Source organism: Anolis carolinensis, unplaced genomic scaffold (genome assembly GCF_035594765.1).
Source record: "Anolis carolinensis isolate JA03-04 unplaced genomic scaffold, rAnoCar3.1.pri scaffold_15, whole genome shotgun sequence".
Lineage (NCBI taxonomy): Eukaryota > Metazoa > Chordata > Lepidosauria > Squamata > Dactyloidae > Anolis > Anolis carolinensis.
The window spans coordinates 806,945-827,353 of record NW_026943826.1 but is presented as its reverse complement, the minus strand read 5'-3'; the positions used below and the strand labels follow the sequence as shown (position 1 = coordinate 827,353).

Genomic DNA, 20,409 nt, shown 5'->3' with positions numbered 1-20,409 from the left:
CTATTAAACATCAAATTAGGTTATGATTTTACAAATTAAGCACCAAAACATTATGTTATACAACAACTTTGATAGAAAAAGTAGTTCAATACACAGTAATGCTATGTAGTAATTACTGTATTTATGAATTTAGCACCAAAATATCACGATATATTGAAAACATTGACTACCAAAATGCGTTGGATAATCCAGAACGTTGGATAAGCGAGTGTTGGATAAGTGAGACTCTACTGTATAAGCCAACCAGGACCCTCACCCGAGTATAAGCCGAGGGGGGCTTTTTCAGTCCTGAAAAACTAGGCTTACACTCGAGTATATATAGTACATCCTGCTTATCTGATATTGACATTACGATTCATAACGGGAGCAAAATGAGAGTTATAGAGTCGCAACGGAAATAATGTGATGGTTGGGGGTCACCACAACATGAGGAAGTGTATGAAGGTGTTGCGGCATCAGGAAGGTTGAGAACCCCTGACATAGGAGACAGATCCCAATTGGAAGGGACCCCAAAGGGCCCTCCAGCCCCACCAGCCTCTTTCGCCCAGGCAGGAAAAGCACCATCCGAGCCCTCCCGAACAGATGGCCATCCGGCCTATGCTCCACAGGCACATCTCTGCCCCCTTTTTCAGAGACCAGCCAAAGGCAAGGGCCCCACGGAGCAGTTGCAAGTCTTGGAACCACGAAGGAAGACAACCCTGTGGGCACTGCCTCTTTATTTTGGGATGGAATAAAAAACAGAACGGGATCGAAGACAGTGCCAGCCGACGTCTTTCCACAGTGTTGCCACCCCAAGTTCACGCCGGGGTCTGTGGCCTCTCCCCCAAAGGCCTCCCGGCCCTTCCCGGCCCTCTCGCGAGGGGCCCCATAAGCCCAGGAGGGAGCAGAGTGCCCACCGCTCAGTCCGCCTTCTCCTTCTCCTTCATGTGGAGGAAGACGATGCTGAAGAGGAAGAGGCCGGCCATCATGGAGAAGGCGCCTGCGTAGTAGGGGTAGGCCGAGGGGATGAAGCGCTCGTACTGCGTGTGCTGCAAGGGACGCACAGACACCTGCGGGGAAGGGAGGAACAGAAACGAGCCGTCACTCCAAGACGGTAAGGCAGCGGGGTATCAATAATAATAATAAATCAAACATCTAAGAATTCTCACAAAAATTCGCATCTGATGTACATGGATGACCTGAAGCTATATGGGAAAACAGAAACTGAAATCCAATCTCTGACTAACACTGTCTGAATTTTTAGCAATGATATCAGCATGGAATTTGGTTTGGACAAATGTTCGACAGTGGCATTGAAGAAGGGAAAAATCATTGAAAGTGAGGGCAGAAATATGCCCAATGGCCAAACAATAAAGTGTCAAAAGCCAGAGGCCTATAAATATCTGGGCATATTACAGCTGGACAACATCAAGCATGAACATGTGAAGACTGTGGTCAGTAAAGAATACACACAAAGGGTCAGAAAAATTCTCAAAAGCAAGCTCAATGGAGGCAACACCATCAAGGCCATAAACACCTGGGCCACAGCTGTCATAAGATGCTGGCATCATAAATTGGACACAGATGGAATTGGACAATTTGGACAGAAAAACAAGAAAACTCATGACTATGCACCCTCGCAGTGATGGTGACCGGCTATATCTGCCTAGAAGATCAGGGGGCAGAGGACTCTTGCAAGTAAAACAAGCAGTCAAAGAAGAAGAACATGCCCTGGCAGAAGATGGAAAGCAAAGTGAAGAACCTGCTTTGATTGAAGGCAAAAATCAGAAACTCCTCAAAACACAACAGACAAAGAATCAGTACAAGAAAACCGCACTACAAACTAGAGCTGACAGCTGGCACAACAAAGCATTGCATGGAAAGTTCCTTGACAAAATTGAAGGAAAAGCTGATAAGGAGAAGACCTGTCTCTGGCTCACGAATGGGACCCTGAAGAAGGAGACAGAAGGCCTGATCCTTGCAGCCCAGGAGCAAGCCATCAGGACAAAGGCAATCAAGGCCAAGATTGAAAAATCAGCCGATGACCCAAAATGCAGACTGTGCAAGGAAACCGACGAAACCATTGATCATATCCTCAGTTGCTGTAAGAAAATTGCACAGACTACAAACACAGGCACAACTATATAATAATAATAATAATAATAATAATTATTATTATTATTATTATTATTACTATTATTATTATTATTATTATTATTGGAAGGTCTGCTTGCTGCCCATCTCCTCCCCAAAGGCAGATCATGGCTGCCTTTACCTGTGTGGAGGAGTACAGGTGAGTGTAGCCCAGTCGGTTGTAATCCACTTTGAACTGGAAAACTCCATAGACATCAGGCAGCTTGAACTGGACGCTGTACTTTCCTCCTAGGAGCCCAAAACATGATGTTTTCCAGTGATTAGTGGGGGAAAACACAAGGAATGTGAAGGTGGCCACCAGAGATGTCTCTCCTCAAGCTCAGCCCACCATCAGGCCTAAATATCTCGGCGTCACCTTAGATCAAACACTAACATTTAGGAAACAGTGTGCAAACACCAAGCACAAAGTAGCTGCATGCAATAACATGAAGAATAATCACAGGATGCCTCAAAACTACACCTGTTGATAAGACTCTATAAGCTAGCTGGCATTGCCCCCCTTCCAGTGAAGGCCTTCCTGAAATCCAGGTATGCTACGTCCATCTCAGCATCTGTGATGCCCTGCCTCATGCGCAGAGGAAGAACTGCTTAAAGCTACAGGCAGTGCAGTCACTGTTGCCCGATTTTGGCCTAAGATTATTTAGCTGCTTGCGCTCCCTTTATTTTATCAGTTTTATACTAATTTAAGGCATCTTTCCACCATGTCTCCTGTATCAATTTAATGATATAATAATATATAATAATATTATACTATACTAATGTCATAGTATATTGTATATACATGTAATATTAATAATATTATGATGTAATGCAATGTAATAATAATTATAATTAACTATTATAATTGTATATTTATATTATATATACAATATTACTAATAATATTGCAATATAGTCGTATAATCTATATATATAAAAGAATAATGAAAATTCGGCCTAGGACAAAGCAACAAAACTACACATCCCAGAAACACTAAACTTGGCAGCACAACCCCTCATCCATGCCTCTACGTTCATACAACAAAAAGAAAAGAAAAATAAAGTCCTCATTAGAGAGAGAGGAATAATTGTTTTTATCCAAATGCTGCCAGTTAGAAGGCTAAGCTCCGCTCACTTGGTCTCCTAGCAACCCACTCAGCCCTGGGGACAGGCAGAGTTAGGCCTCACTTAGGCCTCTTCCACACTGCCTATAAAATACAGATTATCTGATTTTAACTGGATTATATGGCAGTGTCGACTCAAGGATTATATGGCAGTGTAGACTCTAGATTTCCCTAGCCTACAATGATACATTTTAATATATTGGGTTTATGGTTCCCGTCCCCTTGATCTGGTAATGTAAGTGTGATTTATTGTTATAATTGTATTATTTTACTTTGTTTAATAATGTATATTATGTTGTTACTAGCTGTGCCCGGCCACGCGTTGCTGTGGCTGATGGGAATCATTTGTTGACCAGTTGGAATAGCAGTGAATAGCCTTGCAGTCTTAAAGTCTGGGTGTTTTCTCCTTACGTGAATCCTTGTTTGGTGAGCTGGAATACAATGGAATAGGTTTGGTGCTTGGAAGGCTGGGTACTTGCGTTGTAGGTAAATGGTTTTTTAGCCAATTTGAATGGCACTGAATAGCCTCGCTGTTTCAAAGACTGACTGCTTTCTACATAGGGGCATCCTTTCTTGGGCAGGCTGAATGAGATGAAGTAGCCTCATGGCTTGAAACCCTGAGGGTGTACTATGAAGGGGAAATCTTGCTTGGTTAGGCTGAACAGCACTGAGTAGCCTTGCTGTTTGGAAGCCTGGTTGTTTCCTGCCCGGGGGGAATCCTTTGTTGGGAGGTGTTAGATGGCCCTGTTGGTTTCCTTTCTGGAATTCCCATTTTCAGAGTGTTTTCTTTCTGTAATGTCCTGATTTTAGAGATTATATTGTTGCTTCCTGCCTGGGGGAATCCTTTGTTGGGAGGTGTTAGCTGGCCCACTTGTTTCCTTTCTGGAATTTAGAGGCCTCCATCTAAAAAAAACCCTAAACCCAAACATTGGGGCCTGCCTCCTTGGGGCCAGGGCGCTTCCCGGCCTTGAGGCGTTTATCTCCAAAAGAAAAGAGTTAAAAGAAACGAAACCTTGGTCCTGGCGGCCTCCCTCCGCGGAGGTGCATCTTGGGGGGGAAGGTTCGGGCTCCGGCTCTCTCGTGGCCGGGGCCGCCCTGAGGCCTGCGGGGCACGGAGGAGCCTGCGGTGGTCTTCATGGGGAGGGGGGGCCTTTCTGGAAGCCCCCCCCCCCCCGCCTTCAGCTCTGCAGGCCTCCACATCCCAAAAAAAAAGAAAGAAAGAAAGAAAGGAAGAAAAGAAACCTTGGGGCCTCGCGGCCTCGGGAGGCTGAGGTGGGTCGGGGGAGGGGGGGCCTCCCTCCGGCCTGTGGCGCATGGAGGAGGGGGCGCTTGGGGGGGGGGGGTTGCTCCACGCCTGGTGGGGCCCCGCCGCGGCCTGAGAATGTTTCCTCCGCGGCCCAACCGCGTGGAGGCCCCTCCTCCTCCGACCACCATGGGGCCTTCCAGCCAGGCTGACGGCTGGGGGTTTAAGGTCCCATGGAGGTTTTGGATGGGATTTTTTTATTGTATCAACCTAGAGGCGTGGATTATGGGTTGTGTTGTCCAATTTCAAGGTTGGGGGGGCCGTAGTTTAGTTGTTTTGCTCGGTGCCGTGATGCCATCACTCTTTTATATATATAGAAGATGTAATGTTTGTGTTTCTTTTTTGTTTTTATGACTGTAAACCGCCCTGTGTCCCATCCGGGAAATAAGGCGGTATATAAATAAAGTTTTATTATTATTATTATTATTATTATTATTATTATTATTATTATTATTATTATTATTAAGGCCCTTCCACACAGCTATATAACCCATTTATAATGGACTTAATGTAAGATAAAACTTTTACCCTTTACCTTAACTATCACCAGTTCCTCAATACTTTATTTCCCATACCACCATACATCGCCACAGCAATGCGTGGCTGGGCACAGCTAGTCTATATATATAAAAGGGTAATGAAATTTCAGCCTAGGATAAACAACAAAACTACACATCCCAGAAACACTAAACTTGGCAGCATAACCCCTCATCCATGCCTCTACGTTCATACAACAAAAAGCTCCAGCTACTCCAGAAAACAGCCAGGCTTTGAGACTGCAAGGCTATTCACTGGCCAACAAAGGATTCCCATAAGCCACAGCAACGCATGGCCGGGCAAAGCTAGTATAATATATTGTATGTATATATACTTGTAAACCACCCTGAGTCCCCTTCGGGGTGAGAAGGGCGGGATATAAATGTCGCTAATAAATAAATAACATTTATTTGGACACAAAATAGAACCATCAACCGGCCTGAAACCGCTGATGATGAATCCCCAATGCGCCAAGGCCTGCTCACCGTTCCTCTTGAGGAAGGTCCTGACGAAGGGGTCGATGCGCACAAACTCCAGCTGGATGTCGTCGCCGTCGAAGGGGACCCACTTGCCCTCGGAGAGCTTCTCGATGACGATGCTGTACTCCTGCAACAGGGAGGAAGCCAAGGCCGGTCACAAAGGGCTGGCTTAAGGGGGGACGGAGCGTGTTTGGGGAGAAGCCGAGGGTCTCACCACGAGGTCGGTGACGGTGTAGGCGCTGGGGGGCTGGGTCTCTCCCACGCGGTGGTGGGACACCTCTCCCACGCGCAGGACCCCCTCCTCCTTGAAGACCCACCGGGACAAGGCCACGGCCAGCTCAAAGTTGCCCGTCTGGGGGAACCTGTGCGGGGAAGGGAGAACCCCAAAGTCAAAGCCCAATAAGTGGAGCCTACCTTTCTAACTGGCAGCAAAGGGAAAAAACAGTTCTTCCTCATCCTCTGTAATTTGGCTTACAAATTAAATTGACATACAATATTATATTATAAGCATAGTACAATACTGGTAATAAATTACTATACTGTACCGTATCAATATATTGTAATATTATTAGTAATATTACATGTAAAATATAATATATAATTAATATTATTATATTGTATTATTAGTATTATATCGTATTACAATATAATATTATGAATATTATATGTACAGGAGAGTCTCACTTATCCAAGCTAAACGGGCCGGCAGAAGCTTGGATAAGCGAATAACTTGGATGATAAGGAGGGATTAAGGAAAAGTCTATTAAACATTAAATTAGGTTATGATTTTACAAATTAAGCACCAAGACATCATGTTATACAACAAATTTGACAGAAAAAGTAGTTCAATACGCAGTAATGTTATGTTGTAATTACTGTATTTACGAATTTAGCACCAAAATATCACGATATATTGAAAACATTGACTACAAAAATGGCTTGGATTATCCAGAGGCTTGGATAAGTGAGGCTTGGATTAGTGAGACTCTACTGTATATATAATATGTTATAATTATTATATATTATTGTAAATTATATTGTATATATACACACATATATATGTATGTGTGTGTGTGTGTGTGTATATATATATATATACAGTAGAGTCTCACTTATCCAACATAAACGGGCCGGCAGAAGCTTGGATAAGCGAATATCTTGGATAATAAGGAGGGATTAAGGAAAAGCCTATTAAACATCAAATTAGGTTATGATTTTACAAATTAAGCACCAAAACTTCATGTTATACAAAAAATTTGACAGAAAAAGTAGTTCAATACGCAGTCATGTTATGTTGTAATTACTGTATTAACGAATTTAGCACCAAAATATCACGATATATTGAAAACATTGACTACAAAAATGGCTTGGATTATCCAACGGCTTGGATAAGCGAGGCTTGGATTGGTGAGACTCTACTGTATATCGTATTACAATATAATATTATGAATATTATATGTATATACAATATGTTATAATTATTATATATTATTGTAAATTATATTGTATATATACACACATATATATGTGTGTGTGTGTGTGTATATATATATATATATATACACAGTAGAGTCTCACTTATCCAACATCAACGGGCCGGCAGAAAGTTGGATAAGTGAATATGTTGGATAATAAGGAGGCATTAAGGAAAAGCCTATTAAACATCAAATTAGGTTATGATTTTACAAATTAAGCACCAAAACATCATGTTAGACAACAAATTTGGAAGAAAAAGTAGTTCAATACGCAGTAATGCTTATGTAGTAATTACTGTATTTATGAATTTAGCACCAAAATATCACGATATATTGAAAACATTGACTACAAAAATGCGTTGGATAATCCAGAACGTTGGATAAGTGAGACTCTACTGTACTCATATTATGCTATACTAATAATATATTGTTTATACATATAATATTGGCAATAATATTATAATGTAATACAATATAATAATAGTACACTATTATAGTTGTATATTTATATTTCATGTAATGTATTGTTATTAATAATATTGCAATGTATATAGTGGTATAGTACAATACAGTAATATATAATGCTTATATTGTGCTATGCTAATATAACATATTGTATATACATATAATATTGGTCATAATATTATAATGTAATTCAATATAATATTAATCTTACATTATATATTACATGTAATATTACTAATACAGTAGAGTCTCACTTATCCAACACTCGCTTATCCAACGTTCTGGATTATCCAACGCATTTTTGTAGTCAATGTTTTCAATATATCGTGATATTTTGGTGCTAAATTCATAAATACAGTAATTACTACATAAGCATTACTGCGTATTGAACTACTTTTTCTGCCAAATTTGTTGTCTAACATGATGTTTTGGTGCTTAATTTGTAAAATCATAACCTAATTTGATGTCTAATAGGCTTCTCCTTAATCTCTCCTTATTATCCAACATATTCGCTTATCCAATGTTCTGCCGGCTCGTTTATGTTGGATAAGTGAGACTCTACTGTATTATATATTGTTATATTGACACAGGAGGCATGGTGGAATGGTGTCTTTCTGGCCCCTTTCTTCATTCTGGCCCAGAGTGGCAGTTAGTCCTGGGGAAGGGGGGGGGGAGGATGGACTAAGGATGATGGGATTTGCAGTACTTTCAAACACTTTGTCTCCCACAGACCAGTTACTCTAACCAATGACGGATCAGGACCAAACTTGGCACACATACCCCCCATCGCCCACTTTTTATGTTTCCGGGAGCATGGCTAAGCTCAAAGAGCTCATCCGGGGAATGTGGTCTTTCTCCCCGGCCCCTCGCTCCGAAGAGTAGACCCCCAAAGCTGCGCACCTCTGGGATCCGGGCGTGGCCTTCTGGACGGCCGAGTTGAAGAAGGCGTCGCTGAAGAAGTCCAGGGAGCCGCTGAAGATGACGCGGGCGTTGTTCCGGGCCTGGAGGCCGGCCACCAGGAGAGTGTTCTTCCCCACGGCGTGCGGGTACTGCGCACAGAAGGAGCGGAAGAGCAGACGGCTTTGGGGTGCATCCCTTCCCCAAAACCATGCCCATGTCGCTTTTAAAAGTATAGCATCATAGAATAATAGAGCTGGAAGAGACCACATGGGCCACCCCCGTCTGCCACCGTCAAAGCCCCCCCGACAGATGGCCACCCAGCCTGTCTAAAAGCCACCGGACTCTGAGGCAGAGAGTTCCACTGGTGAACAGCTCTTACAGTCAGGAAGTTCTTCCTAATGCTCAATAATAAGTAATAAATCTTTCTTTATATTTATAAGGTGCACCACATAAATATTGCAAACACTGATAAATTAAAACTAGCTCTTTAAAATTATGATAGCAGCAACATAACAATGACAGTGTCCGATTTGTTTCATCCCAAGCCATCACCATTTCCATTTCTGACCTCAAGTATGGATTTTACTACTTTAGCTCTGATCTTTTGGGCTGCAATTGCAAATGTGGAAACCTTTAGTGTTATATTTTTGGAATAATCTGCTAGCAATTCACAGATCACAGCAGTCAATGTTTTCCCAGTTTTTTTTGTGGTAAAATTCGGTGCCTTGGCTTACATTCAGGTCGGCTTATACTTGAGTATATACGGCACTTTATTTCCTGTATCACCACACATTGCCACAACAAGGCGTGGTTGGGTACAGCTAGTATAACATAAAATAATATAACTCAATTTTTTTAAAATGCAGAACACCTGTAGATAAAACTATCTGCCAACAATTCACAACTGAAGTGCCGGAGTGTCAACCTCATTCGGGCCCATTTCAGCCTCCTCGAGGTCTAAAGAAGAACAACTGGGGGAATGTTCTGGCTTTAAGTTGTAGCCTGAAGGGATAAATACAAGCCCATGAAGCCCAAAGCTGGGGCCAAAGTGATCTTCCTTTCAACCCTCAAGAATATGAAGTCTCTCCCCATGTACCTGGGTGATGGGTTTGTCGGGGAAGAAGGAATACGAAGTAGAGGAACCAATCAGGATGTCCAGAACCAGCGGGTTGTCAGGGTCGGCCACCATCCTGTGGGGTCCAAAGTTCACAATGAGTTTCGATATAGACAAATAAGAGGGTATTATAACAGACAAGATAACAGTATTTTTGGGGAAGGACACTTTCTGGGATAAAATAATGATGACAGATAAGAAATTAATAAAGAAAATATATTTTAAAAAAATACTGGAATGGTCCATAGAAACAGAACCAGTTAAAGACTGCATGATCAAATGGGCAGCAAATATTGGACATTCCATCAAACTAGAAGAATGGGGAAAAAATGGAACCAAAAATTAAAATTCACTTATTTTTATGATTTGAAAGAAAGTTGGTATAAAGTGATGTATCAATGATATCATAACACCACAAAAATTAGCAAAATGTAATTCAAACGTTCCAGATAAGTGTTGGAAATGTGAAGATCATGTAGGAACTTTTTTCCACTTGTAAAATTGTAAAACTACAAGAAATAAATTCCAGGAATAATTCAGATGATACTAGATATAAAAATACAATAAATAAATAAATAAATAAATAAATAAATAAATAAATAAAACCAAACTGAGCAACGGATGCAAAAGGGGGCCACCGCCTGAAAAAGCGGACACAACATTCGAGATGCTTCCATGACAAACCCAAAGGGTTCACGTGCTCACTGAATGCAGAAAGGAAACCAACTGCTGGAGACCTTGCAGCTGAAGGCAAACCAGCCTTTGGGCGACTGGTCCTGACTCACCCAACGCCCCGGAAGAGGACGGGGTTCAGCGGCTTCTTGCCCACGATGGTGGGAGCTTTCAGGAGGTTCTCGGAATCGGCCACGATGAGCGTGTGCTGCAGGAGGAAGCCCAGGAACCACCATTAATACCCCAAAGGCAGCTTCCAGGCGAGACTTAGCTCAAAAGACAGGCCGGGGTTTCTCCTTCAGAAACAGCCACTGCCTATTTATTTATTTATTATTTATTTCCATCCTTTCTATGCCGCCCTTCTCACCTGAAGGGACTCAGGGCGGCTCACAATCTGGCAAAATTCCCGGGCTGTGGCACAGGCTGTTGAGCAACCAGCTGCAGCCAGTGCAACAAATCACTCTGACCAAGAGGTCATGAGTTCGAGGCCAGCTCGGAGCCCCGTGTTTGTCTTTGTCTTTGTTCTAGGTTAAGGCATTGAATGTTTGCCTTATACAGTAGAGTCTCACTTATCCAAGCCTCGCTTATCCAAGCCTCTGGATAATCCAAGCCATTTTTGTAGTTAATGTTTTCAATATATCGTGATATTTTGGTGCTAAATTCGTAAATACAGTAATTACAACATAACATTACTGCGTATTGAACTACTTTTTCTGTTGTATAACATGAAGTTTTGGTGCTTAATTTGTAAAATCATAACCTAATTTGATGTTTAATAGGTTTTTCCTTATTATCCAAGATATTCGCTTATCCAAGCTTCTGCTGGCCCGTTTAGCTTGGATAAGTGAGACTCTACTGTATGTGTAATGTGATCCGCCCTGAGTCCCCTTTGGGGTGAGAAGGGCGGAATATAAATACTGTAAATAAATATAGTACAAAAAATAAAACATAGGCAATTAAAACAATCAATTTAGCATAATACAATAAATACATTTAAAACAGTACAATAAAAAGACTTAAACCATTCATCCACAAAAACCTTGCACGTAAACCTTAATCCGGACCAAGTCAAAGCCAACATCATTCATTCATTCAACGCTTGTTCACAAAGCCAGGTCTTCACCTTTTTCCGTTTTTTGCCTAATGCCTCTGGGCGCTCAGGGATCCCCACAAATCACTATGTGCCATTATTACCTATCTATACACATAATATAAGTGAAAATCTATATGTGTCTATGGGGCACAGCCTCCGGCCTCCACAAACTGGCAATAGTTCCCAGTGCTGTGGAGCCACCAAGTCACTCTCTCCAAGGACTCTCTCCAAGGACACTGCAGGTTACAGCGAGCACATCCCAGTGTTCCTTTCCTTGTCCATTTGCATGACCCCGCCCACTGCCTCTCCCTTAACCCTTTCCTATTCCTTTCTATGGCACACAGCAAACAGAGGAATTGATCAGCAACTGAACATACTGCAGAGGTTTGGGGAGAATTCACCATGATTTATAGAAGTTGTAGGGAATGGGATGTATTGACCACCTACAATCTAAGAGCACTATGAACTCCACCAATGATGGACCTGAACTAGCTTGGCACACAGACCCAACATGGCCAGCTGTGAATCCTGACAGGTGTTTCAGGAAAATTGTCCTTTTTTGTGTCAGGAGCAACCAGAGTTGCTTCTGGAGTGAGAGAATTGGCCGTCTGCAAGGACGTTGCCCAGGGGACGCCCGGATGTTTTGATGTTTTACCATCCGCATGGAGCTGGAGCTGATAGAGGGAGCTCATCCGCGCTCTCCCCGGGTGGGATTCGAACCTGGCAGTTTTCAGGTCAGCAATCCAACCTTCAAGTCACGAGGCTTTTATCCCCTAGGCCACCGGAGGCTCCAGGAAAATTGTCCTGGGAATATGGGAGTTCACCTTCATCCAGAGAACACTGAACCCACCAGATGACGGATCTGGGCCAAATTTGGCACACAGACCCAACATGGCCAACTGGGGGAGTTTTGGGAGAGTTGACCCAAGATTTTGGGGAATTGTAGTTCACCCACATCCTTATGCATTGTCTATTGGGAGTATTCCTAAAAAACAACAGGGAAGACGGAGTATTTTTCTAAGAAATAGCATAACATATTATCTATTTATTTATTTACAGTATTTATATTCTGCCCTTCTCACCCCGAAGGGGACTCAGGGCGGATTACAATGAACACATATATGGCAAACATTCAATGCCAACAGACAAACAACATATATAGACAGACACAGAGGCATTTAACATTTTTTTCCAGCTTCATGATTCCGGCCACAGGGGGAGCTGTTGCTTTTTATTTATTTATTTATTTATTTATTTATTTACTACATTTATATGCCGCTCTTCTCACCCCAAAGGGGACTCAGAGCGGCTTACAAATCAAATGTACATACAATATATTATTAGCATAGCACAATATAAGCAATTAAATTAAATTATTATGATGTACTATATAATTTTATGGTAATATTATTAGTAATATTACATTTAATATATAATATATAATATATAATAAATATTATATTATATTATATTATTAATTAGTATAATATTGTATTACATTATAATACTATTATCAATATTATAAGTACATACAATATATTGTATATTTATAAATTATAGTATATTATATATGTGTATACAAAATTAGCACAGCATGTTGCTTCACTGTCCACTAGTGGCTGTATTTCCTCATTCCTTTCCTCGTGTTTTGCTGGCAGTTTTTATGATGTTGTAAATTAGTTAAATTAGCCTCCCGCATAAAGCGTACCTAAATTTCCCTACTTGACAGATGCAACTGTCTTTCGGGGCTGCATAGGTCAACAGCAAGCCGGGCTATTTAATGGTCGGGGGCTTAACCCGACCCGGGCTTCGAACTCATGACCTCTCGGTCAGTAGTGATTTATTGCAGCTGGTTACTAGCCAGCTGCGCCACAGCCCGGCCCAAACTGATATTGCCTAACATCCAAAAACAAACAATGTGCTTTTTCAATGACTGGCATCACTGGGTACCCAAGCTAGTATGCCTAATAAAAGTGAAAATCTGTGTGTATGTGGCTGGGGTATCCACTTACACAGACGGGCTCCCACTCCCACAAATAGCTATCGCTCCCACTACGCAGAAGACACCAATGGCCCTCCCTCCAATGACACTGCAAGTTATAGCAAGCGCCGTGAACATGTCCAAGAGCTCTGCCAATGTCCTCCACAAACACCATCCTGCCCACCACCCAAGTCAAGGCTTTCATTTGGGGGCAATTTCATCCTAGATTTTATGTCTTTCCTCCACCACAGACATCCCAGTGTTCCTTTCTTTCTCCATTGGTGTGGAATGTGCATGACCCCGTCCACTGCCTCTCCCTTAACCTTTTTCTATTCTTTTCTATGGCACACAGCAAACAGAAGAATTGATCAGCAACTGAACATACTGGAAGGATTTGGGGAACTGGCTCAACAGAATGGAAGTTGTAGTTCATCCTGCATCAAGACACAGCACTGTGACCCCCACTAACAATGGCTGGAGACATACTGGAGACACAGCCCCGCCCCCTCACACACATGTGACTTACCTGGCCCAGATCAGAGACATCGTAGTGATGGTGGTCAATGACAGCTGTTTTCTCCTCGTCAAACTCAATTCCGCATTCGCTCCCCAGCTCCCGAAGAGGGTCGCCTGAGAATGATACGCACAACCATGCACTCTGGTGATGCTTCTGTTATTAAAGCGCCACTGAAACAAATGGCTGCCTCCCTACTAATAATATAAAATATTGTATATACAGTAGAGTCTCACTTATCCAACATAAACGGGCTGGCAGAATGTTGGATAAGTGAATATGTTGGATAATAAGGAGGCATTAAGGAAAAGCCTATTAAACATCAAATTAGGTTATGATTTTACAACTGAAGCACCAAAACATCATGTTAGACAACAAATTTGGCAGAAACAGTAGTTCAATGTGCAGTAATGCTATGTAGTAATTACTGTATTTATGAATTTAGCACCAAAATATCACGATATATTGAAAACATTGACTACAAAAATGCATTGGATAATCCAGAACGTTGGATAAGCAAGTGTTGGATAAGTGAGACTCTACTGTACATATAATATTGATAATAGTGTAATGTAATACAATATAATAATAACAATACACTATTATAATTGTATATTTATAATACATGTAATATTACTAGTATAGTGGTATAGCACACTATAGTAATATATGATGCTTATATTGTGCTATGCTAATAATATAATATACTGTACGCACATATAACTTGTAAGCCGTCCTGAGTCCCCTTCGGGGTGAGAAGGGCGGGATATAAATGTCACTAATAAATAAATAAACAAGACTGCGCCTGGCAAAAATATACTCAGCGGCACGGGCACCATGTTCTGTTTGCTTTCATTTAATGCAACTTCAACAAAGATGTCAGAGCAGAGGAGAGGCGCAAGGACACCACCTTGAGACCCACAGCAGACTGGAAAATGAAATACAAGGCCTTCTTAAGGCCAGTGAAACAAAGCTAGCAGTCAATTAACTGCCTTGATGGAGTAGAAGAAGGAGCACATTCTCTTGCACACCAAAAAATCATGTTGTGAGAACCTCCAAGGGCAATGCGGCCCAACATCCAAGAAGACACAATCCAAGACCTCCAGACAAATGACAATCCAGCCTCTGTTTAAAACCTCAGAGATGGATTTTTCAACGGACTCCATATTCTGTTTACAGAAAGCTCTAACCGTCAGGGTTCTTCCTGACATTTATGTGGAGCCTCTTTCCCTGTACTTTGAATACATGGCTCAATTGTGTCCACAATGGGACATCCTTCCACATATATAAGCCTTGCTCTCATAACAACAACAACAACAAACTTTATTTATAGACTGCCCTATCTCCCCAAAGGGACTCAGGGCGGTTTCCAAACATACGGAAACCATTCACTGCCCAAAGGAACAATACAAAACAGTTTACATCAAGACAAGGCACGTAAGACAATATAAACAACCTAACTGTAACTTAATAAATAAAACGACAACCATCAGACTAAGATTTACAATGGAAAAATAACAAAAAATCTTAAAATATACAAACCTGATAAAACACATTAAAATAAAACACATGTATATAAAACTGAGTACACTTAAATTCCACTCATGTCCCCAATATATCATCTATGTGATACTAGAGTAGAATACGCTACTTTGAAGTGTCCTCCTCTGGAGGTCTTTAAGCAGAGACTGGATGGCCATCTGCCTGAAAGGCTTGGATGGTGTCCTCCTGCCTGACAAGGGGGGTGGGCTGAATGGCCCTTGGTGGCTCTCCCTTCCAACTCTAGGATTCTATCATTCAATCACCTGTCATCTACCTTTCCATTTAACCATCTATCTACTCATCAATCTAGCCATCTTCTGGCTGGACTAGATGGCCTTTGGGGGCCCTTCTAACTCTGGGATTCTGTAATTCAGTCACCTGTTATCTATTTTTCTATCTATCAATTGATCTAACTGTCTTAGGGCTGGACTAGGTGGCCTTTGGGGGCCCTTCTAACTCTAGGATTCTGTAATTCAGTCACTTGTTATCTCACCCCGAGTTTTTAACCTAGTGTTCATGTGGCCCGTCCTTGGTTTATTGTTCTTTTGATTTTGCTTAATGTAGTGTATATTATCTTTTATTGTATTGTTTAATGTGTTATGATTTGTTGTTCTATTTATATTCTGTGATATTGTATTGTTCTGGGCATGGCCCCATGTAAGCCGCCCCGAGTCCCCGTTGGGGAGATGGTGGCGGGGTATAAATAAAGTTTATTATTATTATTATTATTCTATCTATCAATCTATCTAGCTATCTTCTGGCTGGACTAGATGGCCTTTGGGGGTCCTTCTTGATGGAGTATGGTTGTACTTTGTATGAAATGTAAATCAAGTGTTTACTGCTGATGAGCAGGAGTGTGTATTTTTTTCAGTGATGAAATGGTTAACAGCAAGCTAGTTTTGACTGACAGCCTGTTGTGATTGCTATGACCTATCAGGCATGACTTCCGGCCTTTGGGGGAACTTCCTCTGGACAGAGGAATGTGTTGTTTTTATCTTATCGGAGTTCGGCGTGAGCTTTCTCGGAGGATGGACTGAGAACTGAATGGTTCTGTTGCCGAAGAGACACTGCCATGTGTCTGGGACTTATGGCAATTGACTCTACTTGTATATCGCTATGTAAATAAAGATTTATAACCGTTGGATTTACAACTGAACCTCCGGCTGCTGGAATTCTGTTGGCCAGTGCTGTTTCTCCGCAAGAGAAGTCAGTCTGCGGAAGAAAGGGGGCGGTGAGACCAGAATGATGATCTTTGGAATCCACTCTGCTACACCATCATCCCCTGACACTTGTAACTCTAGGATTCTGTAATTCAGTCACCTGTTGTCTATTTTTCTATCTATCAATTGATCTAACTATCTTAGGGCTGGACTGAATGGCCCATGGGGGCCCTTCCAACTCTAGGATTCTATGCTTCTGGGCCAAAGGCCTCTCTCTCTCTCTCTCTCTCTGCCTGACTGACCAATGTCGGATCCAGCGGCCACCAGGACGTTCCCTCCTCCATCGATGAAGGCCGCGATGGTCTCTACGTTGATGTTTCCTCCAAAGTCTGAAAGAGAGGAAGGCAAGGGGCTTAAAAAGGTCCTTATTTCCCCAGATTCCGCTGCAGATCCCCTCCCAACCTCTCCGGGCCTCACCTTCGACAGAGGGAGCGAAGATAATCAGATTGTCATACAGGAACTCGCCGTACTTGATGAGGGAGAGGCCGGGGTCATCTGCCGTCCGGAAGGAGAGGTCGAAACCCCTGTCTAGAGGGAGGGGGAGAGAGAGGTCACACACAAGCCTTTAACACAATGGAAATGAAAATGCTGAGATGGACAATTGGCTTGACACTTCTTGACCATGTGCCAAATGACGACACCCGTCAAAAACTAGGAATAAAAGCAATCAGCAAGAAAATGCAGAAAGCAAGGCTACAGTGGTACGGCCAAGTCACGAAAAGAGAACCAACATCAGGAGCACAAACAGCACTGCATTTGGAGATTGCGAGATGGAAAATACTCACAAAAACCACGAAAATATTCACAGAAATATTTACAAAAACATTCACAAAATAATTACAATACAGTAGAGTCTCACTTATCCAAACCTTGATTATCCAACATTCTGGATTATCCAACATATTTTTGTAGTCAATGTTTTCAATACATCATGATATTTTGGTGCTAAATTCGTAAATACAGTAATTACTAGGTAGCATTACTGCGTATTGAACTGCTTTTTCTGTCAAATTTGTTGTATAACATGATGTTTTGGTGCTTAATTTGTAAAATCATAACCTAATTTGATGTTTAATAGGCTTTTACTTAATACCTCCTTATTATCCAACATATTCACTTATCCAACGTTCTGCTGGCCCGTTTATAATAATAATAATAATAATAATAATAATAAAAAAACTTTATTTATATCCCGCCACCATCTCCCCAATGGGGACTCGGGGCGGCTTAGGGTTTATGTTGGATAAGTGAGACTCTACTGTATATCTATATATATAAAAGGGTAATGAAATTTCAGCCTAGGACAAAATAACAAAACTACACATCGAAGAAACACTAAACTTGGCAGCACAACCTCTCATCCATGCCTCTACATTCATACAACAAAAATAAAATAAAAATAAATTCCTAATTAGAGGGAGAGGAATAATTGTTTTTAGCCAATTGCTGCCAGTTAGAAGGCTGCTTAGCCTCCATCCACTTGGTCTCCTAGCAACCCACTCAGCCCAGGGGACAGGCAGAGTTAGGCCTCACTTAGGCCTCTTCCACACTGCCTATAAAATACAGATTATCTGATTTTAACTGGATTATATGGCAGTGCAGACTCAAGGCCCTTCCACACAGCTATATAACCCATTTATAATCTTATATTATCTGCTTTGAACTGGATTATCTTGACTCCACAGTGCCATATAATTCACTTCAGTGTGGATTTTATACAGCTGTGTGGAAGGGGCCTCATATAATCCAGTTCTAAGCAGATAATATAAATTACTTTATTTCCCATACCACCATACTTCGCCACAGCAACGCGTGGCCGGGCATAGCTCACACACACACACATATACACACACACACAAGACAGCTATATTATTATAGACGCCCCAAAGGGTATCAGGTCCAATCCCATCCTGTCATACAGTAAGGCACAATCAAAGCCCTCCCAACAGATGGCCATCCAACCAGATAGGATACAAAGATATTATGACATGATAAATATATTATTATAGACGCCCCAAAGGGTATCAGGTCCAACCCCATCCTGTCATACAGTAAGGCACAATCAAAGCCCTCCCAAAGGATGGCCATCCAACCAGATAGGATACAAAGGTATTATGACATGATAAATATATTATTATAGACGCCCCAAAGGGTATCAGGTCCAACCCCATCCTGTCATACAGTAAGGCACAATCAAAGCCCTCCCAAAGGATGGCCATCCAACCAGATAGGATACAAAGATATTATGACATGATAGATATATTATTATAGACGCCCCAAAGGGTATCAGGTCCAACCCCATCCTGTCATACAGTAAGGCACAATCAAAGCCCTCCCAACAGATGGCCATCCAACCAGATAGGATACAAAGATATTATGACATGATAGATATATTATTATAGACGCCCCAAAGGGTATCAGGTCCAACCCCATCCTGTCATACAGTAAGGCACAATCAAAGCCCTCCCAAAGGATGGCCATCCAACCAGATAGGATACAAAGATATTATGACATGATAGATATATTATTATAGACGCCCCAAAGGGTATCAGGTCCAATCCCATCCTGTCATACAGTAAGGCACAATCAAAGCCCTCCCAACAGATGGCCATCCAACCAGATAGGATACAAAGATATTATGACATGATAGATATATTATTATAGACGCCCCAAAGGGTATCAGGTTCAACCCCATCCTGTCATACAGTAAGGGACAATCAAAGCCCTCCCAAAGGATGGCCATCCAACCAGATAGGATACAAAGATATTATGACATGATAGATATATTATTATAGACGCCCCAAAGGGTATCAGGTCCAACCCCATCCTGTCATACAGTAAGGCACAATCAAAGCCCTCCCAAAGGATGGCCATCCAACCAGATAGGATACAAAGATATTATGACATGATAAATATATTATTATAGACGCCCCAAAGGGTATCAGGTCCAACCCCATCCTGTCATACAGTAAGGCACAATCAAAGCCCTCCCAAAGGATGGCCATCCAACCAGATAGGATACAAAGATATTATGACATGATAAATATATTATTATAGACGCCCCAAAGGGTATCAGGTCCAACCCCATCCTGCAATACAGCAAGGCACGACCGAAGCACACCCGACAGATGGCCATCCGGACATGACAGACATGCAGCTTGATCGAGAATGAAGGCGAGGAACCCCGCCGGGAGCCGACCTGCGAGGCTGCGCAGGAAGAGCGAGTGCGTGTCCCGCAGGTTGAGGTTCTCCAGCAGCACCAGGGTCCGCGTCCCTCCTCCGGCCGCCAGGCCCGTCGAAAGCGCCGCCAGCAGCGCCGCCACCTTCCACCTCAGGAGCCCCGACGCCGCCATTTTCTTTCTCTCTCAACCTTTTCCAATCAGCGAGCGCCGGAAGCCGGCTCCTAACCAATCAGGAGTGGCTTTCACGGAATCGAGCTGCGCGCGCACCTCGCCCAATGAGCGGCGGCCAGCTCGTCTTCGCGTCCGGCGAGGCCACGCCCCTCGTCCGCCGGCAGCCAATCGACGCTTCGCTTTCCCTTCCCTCACCGCCACTACCGTTGCTATGGTTACGCCAGAGCCTGAGGCCTAGCGCTTCATCCTCAAAAACGAAGCCTTAGGAGAAGTAATTACAGGCCCTTCCTGTAACACAGAATATCAAGGCAGATCACCACACACAGACGTATAAGTAAAGGTAATTAAGTCTAATCATTAAGTCTAGTCGTGTCCGATTGAGGGTTGGTGCTCATCTCCATTTCGAAGCCAAAGAGCCGGTGTTGTCCGTAGACGCCTCCTAGGTCATGTGGCCATTGGCATGACTGCACGGAGCACCAATGTTACCTTCCCACCGAAGCAGTACCTATTAATCTACTCACATTGG

At 42.4% G+C, this 20,409-nt stretch overlaps 1 protein-coding gene across 1 annotated transcript; it reads right to left on the bottom strand.

The window, feature by feature from the left end:
• Positions 1-699: 699 nt before the first annotated feature.
• On the bottom strand, positions 700-19,925 carry ddost (dolichyl-diphosphooligosaccharide--protein glycosyltransferase non-catalytic subunit). Its single transcript, XM_003228242.4, has 11 exons — positions 19,730-19,925; positions 16,948-17,058; positions 16,773-16,859; positions 13,781-13,884; positions 10,294-10,388; positions 9,491-9,584; positions 8,395-8,543; positions 5,769-5,916; positions 5,561-5,681; positions 2,255-2,361; positions 700-1,049 (listed from the first exon to the last, which is right to left on the bottom strand). The coding sequence occupies exons 1-11, from the start codon at positions 19,881-19,883 to the stop codon at positions 900-902; spliced, it is 1,320 nt and encodes a 439-aa protein (XP_003228290.3). The 5' UTR covers positions 19,884-19,925; the 3' UTR covers positions 700-899.
• Positions 19,926-20,409: the final 484 nt, after the last annotated feature.